General features: G+C 38.8%; 1 protein-coding gene across 2 annotated transcripts; it reads right to left on the bottom strand.

The window, feature by feature from the left end:
• Positions 1-211: 211 nt before the first annotated feature.
• On the bottom strand, positions 212-6,828 carry LOC102083131 (uncharacterized). Of its 2 annotated transcripts, XM_019348876.2 has the most exons (6): positions 6,485-6,690; positions 5,879-5,948; positions 3,773-4,405; positions 2,837-3,167; positions 2,550-2,725; positions 212-795 (listed from the first exon to the last, which is right to left on the bottom strand). In XM_019348876.2, exons 3-6 carry the CDS (start codon positions 4,372-4,374, stop codon positions 567-569), a joined length of 1,338 nt encoding a protein of 445 aa, XP_019204421.1. In that variant the 5' UTR covers positions 4,375-4,405; positions 5,879-5,948; positions 6,485-6,690; the 3' UTR covers positions 212-566. The 2 variants fall into 2 exon arrangements, with proteins under 2 accessions (XP_019204421.1, XP_019204420.1); XM_019348875.2 differs by lacking the exon at positions 5,879-5,948 and having other exon boundaries at positions 6,485-6,828.
• Positions 6,829-7,275: the final 447 nt, after the last annotated feature.

The raw sequence follows: 7,275 nt of genomic DNA, 5'->3' as shown, positions 1-7,275 counted from the left end.
ATCCAGTGTATGCATCACAGACACACTTGGGGTTAGTGCCTTGCCAAAGGTGCTTAGATAGGGATCGTAACCACCAACCTTACAATTAGTAGGTGACCTGCTCTACATCCTGAGCTACAGCCATCCCAGATTAAAAAAAACACAAAACACTTTCCCCATCTCTGGTTCTTCCAACCTGACGACTGGACAAATTCTATGGGACGTTATATTGTGGATTTGGTAAATGTTTTTACTCTCTTCAGGGGACATACACAGGACAGTTAAAACATTTGCAGTTCTTTAAGTCAACAGATTTATATTAAGGACTATTTAAATGGTCACACTCATATCACACAGCATTAGAACCACTGTGCCCTTCAAAAAGCTTGTAATTATTCAAAATTGGCAATTAAGCAGTATTCAGTGAAGTGTAGGGATTTTACTGGCACTTGGTGCAAAATAAGCAAACTATTCAAAAAACAATGACACAATGAATTCACAAATGCCCCTGATTCAAAGGTGCACATTCACGATCTGATTCAATGCGTTTAACAAGTGTCCATCGTAGTGCCTGTACATCATATCCATCAGTTCTGCGTCAATTTCAGCATTCCCACCCTCTTCAACACTTTGTCCACATTGGGAATGAGTTTTTCCTGAAAGTCCCACAGTCGTTTATCCACATTAAGCTGCTCCAGGGTTAATGATCCCTGTAGAGCCACGCGGACATGAACGATCCGACAAACATCTAGTGGAACCTTGTAGCGTTCTCCAAAATTCTTGATCACTTCATGGACTGAAGTCCACTCCACCATTCTGTGACACAAAACAAAAGATAGATAAATGTTTAGAGTTAAGGTTTTAAAATGCATTGATTACTGAAGATCCTGTTCTTTAGAAGAGCCCTGAACGCTCTCTAAAGGTTTCACAAATCAGCGAACCTTCAAGTGAATGTTCCTTGAAGGTTCTTCTGGGTTTTTTTGGCAATAACTTTCAGAGAACATTCCACTTGGAAAGTTTCACAAAATAACTTGAATTTAACAGATCGTTAAGGAATGATCTCTGAAAGATTGGCAAAAATAACCCTCAAGTTATTCAGACGTTCTCTAAACTGTGACCTTTAGGAAACCCATAGGGAACGTTCCCTCAAGGTTTCTGTTTGCTGGGTTCATGCTTGCATTTTGTGTGATTTGTTAGTTCTGTATGAGCAATATGACACATTTCAAATCTGAAAGTTCAAGTGTTAATCAAATTAGATGGCAACAAAATAAGAACTTTTGTTAAATGTGTTTTGTACCTGGGACTTAAGGTTTATTGTACTTGAAGCAAACTGTTGTTCCAACCAGTTTTGATGTTTCTTGTATGTTATCATGGTTTCGTAGAAGTTCAATAACTAAGGTACTGTTTAATTTTTGCAGTGAAGTAGATTTTGGGGTAGGATTTTACGTGGTGTCCACAAATGCAGCACTAGGATCCACACCTTCCCAGCTGATAATTAGAGGCCCTATAAGAAGCAGCTGCTTCACTACAGCATTTGGCAGTCTTTTCCCATCCAAGGTGGCTGAGAGTGTTAGGCAGCTAAGCACTGCAGATCTCCTCAGGAAAGCTGCTCATTTTAGTATTGCCCTTTAGAGAGTGGATTGTGCCATACTGCTGCTGTCTTGTTTTGTCTTGTTCGGTTTTATTCTGTCTTGTTGCGGCCTGTTGTCATCTTACAAACGTTTATGGACTGGCCTCGACTGACTCCTGGTTTTATGGTCTTTTACTCGGAATTGTTTTATACATTTTAATCATGCTTTTATAAAGAACTGTAACTTAGGGTGTATTTGTTTTATTTATATGTCTTTTACTAATTTGTTTAACGTTTTATGCCTTGTTGTTTTAGTGGAGGTGCGGCCGCTTGTTGAGGGGCTAGGCACGTGAACCCCCCCGTTGCATGAGGGTATACACACTGGGCATAGGTAGATTGCGCCATTTAGATTTCAGTGTGAGTGACAGTGAGGCTTGCAGTGGAACTACACGGGTGAGTAATTGGTGGCACCCTTGGGCACTCCTCTCTGTAGGTTGTCTCCTTAAGTGGCCGGTCTCCACCATTTTGTTTAGTTTTTTTATCGAGTTGTTATTTTACTAGGGTAGCACCGTGGCAGCGAGCCTTGTCGTTTCAATCACTGATTGTTAATAAAGTGTTTTAATTAACTGTCTTGCAGTCTCAGCCCTGCTACCTTAACAACTTCTCTGATTTTACAGTTCTATGCTTTTAGTGGTAGTTCTTAATAAATTTTGATTTGTAAAACTGATCTGCCTCACCTCTGCTGTTAATAACGAGCCTGTGGGTCTTGGTAGCTAGTGTAACATCTACACTGGCTGTAAAAATCTTTCCTGGGGGGTACCTCTCCCCCCAGGTGGCGTTGTCAACATCCCGGTGTCACCGTCCCTGGTTATCCCTAATTCGCGCCACTACATTTTGTTGTAGTTATTTTTTTTTAAATAGCAGTCAAATGTATTGTTGAGTAAACCAACGAACTGTGTCCTAAATAGAGTAAATGTTCTGTCTGACAAATTCAGCTTACCTTGGCCGAACTATCATCTTGTATGGATGGTATATGTTTCTGGCGGGGTCCTCCCTGTAGATGTGCTCCAGAATATTAATTCCTGGCACCCCGTTCCACTGAGGCAGGTGAAACCGTCCGCTTGGCTCAAAATGTTTCTTTGGGAAAATATGATTCTCAATAAGGAACACCCCTGCCTTCAAATCAGATAAAAACAAGTCAAATACAACTACTTATTGTACGGGATACTGAATTTTTGATGATCTGTAATTGTATTATTTTTCAAATTCATTACAAGAACAGCCTACATTTGGATGCTGATTTCGGAGCGTGTTCATCAAAGACATCAGGTCCTTGTGCTGGTATGGCATTATAATCTCATCAATGTCATTCAACAGGACGTAGCGAGAACGCTCCATTGATCTGTAAATGCACTCATTAAGTGTGGTCAGTTGGCCAAAGTAGTGCACGTCTCCTCCGTGTTGTGAGTGAAGCCAGCCACGAGATGGATTCAGATGCTTGTCAATGGGCCAAGGAACCATTTCCACAAAGCCCTCGTCGCTGTAACTCTGCAACAGGCGATCAAGCTCTGGACCACAGCTGGTGTTATAGATCACCACTCTGTTCACACCCAGCAACCTGGGACAAAATAAGGCAAATTAGTTCATCGTTGTCAGCAAACAAAACAGATTGCTATATAAACCACCACAATTCTTTTTTTAGTAAACAGTTGGTCATTTTTCTATCCTTAGTATTATATTTATACTGTGTTAGCCTGTACCTGTCACAATAGCTTGCAGCTATGTGACTGATAAAATACACAGACAAAGAATAATATTATAATCATTAAGAGTAGTCTGTGGTGTTTATCAAGTAGGAGGGACACGGTCTATTCCCAACTGGTTCTGAACAGCTGGAAATCCACAGTTTACAGGGCTAAAAATCCATTTTCCTACAGTGTCTGAAAAGGCGTACAGCTCCTGCAGAATTTTATACTGTGCTACTGTAAATATTTAGCACCAAGTGATAGACTTTTCTGAGGGTAAGACACTGTCCAACTACACTTTCTTTAAAAGTCCGGAAGCAACAGGACAAACAGACACAACTGTGCAATGTGATACAATCCAGAGACACTGCATTGAAGTGGAGCCTTTGCAGAGCTTGTTAGGTTTCATACTGTGTCAGGATCAGCTGCTGTTGTACATTTTTGACTTTGTAGCTTGTGGTGGTGTTGCCATACTCACTTGTACATCTCCAGAGTCTGTGCAAACTGAAGCACATTGTTGTAGTTGCCAAAGAGGTTAGAGATGCAGATTGTAAAGTCAAACTGCATGTTTTCTTCCTTCTGTCCAACTGTGTCTTTGTTTCTTATTGGGAGCCATGGATGATTTGATGGACTCTGTTTGTCTGGTGTAGTCAAGAGAGTGACATGTGTCGCACTGCAGTTCTGAGGAATCTGACACATGACATCCGTAGTGACAAAGGGAAAACCATAGTTATCTGGATGCTGTAAAATTGTTGCTGGAGTGGTTTTACTTAAATGACCAGCACAGCAGAAAAAGCAGTGAAGGGGTTGGATGGAATCTCTCCTAAATATGCCAATGATGCGTATATCAAAATCCTTCACTCTTTGGTCCATGTAGGCTGACACCAGGAAGTGCTTGGTATTGTTAAGTGGTGTGATGGTCTGCTCGGATATCCTCATGGAGCAAGCACTTGGAGGCACTGATGATTTTGGGGTTGAGTTGTATATGCTGGGCGTTTTCACAGTGAAGACCAAAAAGAGGAACAGAGCAGTGATGAAGAAGAGAATCAACTTCTTTTTAAAATGTTTTAACAGCTCCATCCAGCCAGTGGAGATGAAACCAGTTCCCAACCTGTACCAGAACACAGAATGTGGTTAGTTTCAAAACTGGCAAAAATTTCTACTGTAGGGAAAGAAAAGTGGCAGAGCTGCTTTAAAACTTTGGATTCTATATATGCTCTTATGTTCATGCCCCAATCATTTAGACAGTGACTTCATAATAACTTCACAAATAACTAAGAGGAAGTGTTACAGCCTTGAGGCTACCAAGTGGTAGGACTTGCTTCTAGTGTACGATCAAATGTTCAGAAAAAAGTGACCCCTTCTTCTCTATCTGTGATGATAAATATAGAATCTGAGTGGATTTACCCTAGGCTGCTTGACAATATGACAGCAGATCTCTGCTGTGTTGAAAGAATCAAAGGTTAAAAGACCTATCAAATGTTCATATTACTACAACTCAATTTGTTCTTGCTGCAAAGTTTCAGATTAAATAAACACAGAATATATAAATTATTATAAAGTCAGTGAAAAATATTACTTTATTACAAAGAATTAAACAAATGATGTTTTCTGGCCAGTGGGTTTTGCTTGGACCCTGGTGACACTTTGGAAGGGAGCAAGCCTGTGTGCTGTTCTTCTTCAAAGACTACTATGATACATTGATAAGGACTATCTCAGCCACTATTGTGGCTAAAAGAATAACTAGGGTGAGATCCGGACTCAACCTGCCTTGGTAGATATTAATGATGGACAGTACCTATGACTTGCTTGTACCTCAGCACAGGTATCAAGTTGGTATGTAATGCTATAGACGCTTTTGAATGCAGAATGCTGGACTAGTAATAGCTGCAAATTTTAAATTTTATCTTAAAAAGATATCCCGGTTCAGAGCAGATTATTGTCAGAGTCGGGCTACATAGTGATTTCAAAGTCTGTGAGGTTCAAGAATAGAGCTTCCTTTTCAAGTTCACCCCAGTCTTCTACACCTGGGTCCTCACTCTGCCAGCCATACAGCCAGTCTGTGACACTAATGAAGGGTTATGTGATGAAATTCAATCAGAAAATACAAACAGTAGTTTTATAGGGTTTGGCACTGTTAAAAAAAGGTGGCATAGAGTCTTTTTGTCTTTTTCAACCTAGCAAGAGTTTCAAGAAAGTCTAGCTATACTGAGACCAGTCAATTAAACAGAAAAAGCATGTCTACACCTTTTTCTGTGTGATTCATGCAACTGAAAAATATCTGCTCAGATCTGCAGGTTATGGAGCCATTACCACTTTAAGATTGTAAACCATGCCAAACCTAAAAATATAACACTGTGGAGACATTGGTCAGTACACTGCTTAGATAAACAGATCTTTATGCATGTGCAAGTCACTTTTTCTGTAAGAATATTTTAGTGATATTATTATTATTATTATTACATTGATTGGTACCTTACACCAAATACAAGTGCCATATATGTGAACTTTTTTGGATTGAAGTAAATGTAAATTTAATTTATAAAATGGTGTAAAATAAATTTTTTGACATGAAAGAATTCACCTCCTTCAGATATCAGTGGCAGTAGTTCAGGGTTGGGAGTGTCTGTAGGGGAGAGTTCGGACAGCTAAGCCTGAGCAAGAAGCATAAGGTCAGTAGATAAGTTATTTAGTGTTCATATGCATAGGGGTGTGCCTGCAGCTAACTACTACTAAATACCTGCTTGTTGAGCGAGTTTATTACGCGCCACTTAAAACAATCCTGTTTTGTAAGTACTATGAACACAAAACTCAGTGTCTCTGTGTTTTACACTGTTCCGGATCAAAATGACTTTATAACATTTGTGAGATATTCTTGAGCCATCGTGCACAGATTATAGGCCAACAAGAAATTTAGAACAGTTTAAATACCAGCAATTATTACAATAGTTTATTAACAAATGCAGCACATCACTTTTTGTAGGTCTGACAATTGGGAAGTGGAGTGGAATAGATATGCAAATAGAACAAGTTTAAAAATCTAATGAATGCAGACTTCGCATTACTTTCATGACATGGTTCTTGCAATTTATAAGTGCACAATATAATGTCCTATTTAAAAAACAAAACAAAACACACATTTAAAAAGGAAAGCTATGGTGTTTCAGGAAAATGGAATGGAAATACTCACGGACATCTGAACATCTGAAAATCGAAAAATTTTGCAAATAAGCAATAATAATAATAATAATTTAAAAAAATCTATATTGTTTGCGAACAAGCAGAAAAAATCGGAAATAAATCCAAAAATGTGGTTTCTTTTGTGTTGCACAATACAAGTTTCTGATCGTTCTGGAAGCTTTACCACTCAGGTACAATGTATGATTGATAATGAAAGCAACCTAACAGTTGGCACAAGATTTAATCAGTTATTTGAGTTGTGTAGCTCATGTTACACTTCTGGGAAAGACTGGCCTCCTGAACATGGTCCTGGCAAACATTTGCAGGTTAGATGACCCTTTACCCGGTACAATCCGAGACTTATTTCTCATAATGTAGACGTGGTGTAGTCTTTAAGTGCTATGCCCGTTAAATTTGAGTTTAAATTAGTTTAACTTTATTATAATAATAATAATAATAATAATAATAATAATACATTTTATTTATAGGCGCCTTTCAGACCCTCAAGGTCACCTTACAGTAGCACATAAACAATACCATAAAAAACATTAAAAAAGATGTGTATATATAGCAAACATGGTAGATAAAATTTAGACATAAACAATCATAAAAACAAATATAAAAACTGAGCAAGGTAAAAATGGCCTAAGACAGATCAGGTGTATGCAATTCTGAACAGATGGGTTTTGAGTAGTGATTTAAAAGAGGTGAGACAGTGTGTGGTCTGTAGAGCAAGTGGAAGTGCATTCCAAAGTCTCGGGGCAGAACAACTAAAGGCTCTGAGTCCCATGGTAGTCAGGC

The sequence above is a fragment of the Oreochromis niloticus genome, linkage group LG19, assembly GCF_001858045.2.
Source record: "Oreochromis niloticus isolate F11D_XX linkage group LG19, O_niloticus_UMD_NMBU, whole genome shotgun sequence".
In the NCBI taxonomy this organism is placed as follows: domain Eukaryota; kingdom Metazoa; phylum Chordata; class Actinopteri; order Cichliformes; family Cichlidae; genus Oreochromis; species Oreochromis niloticus.
Note: the sequence above shows the minus strand (reverse complement) of the source record. Positions and strands in the feature narration are given on the sequence as shown.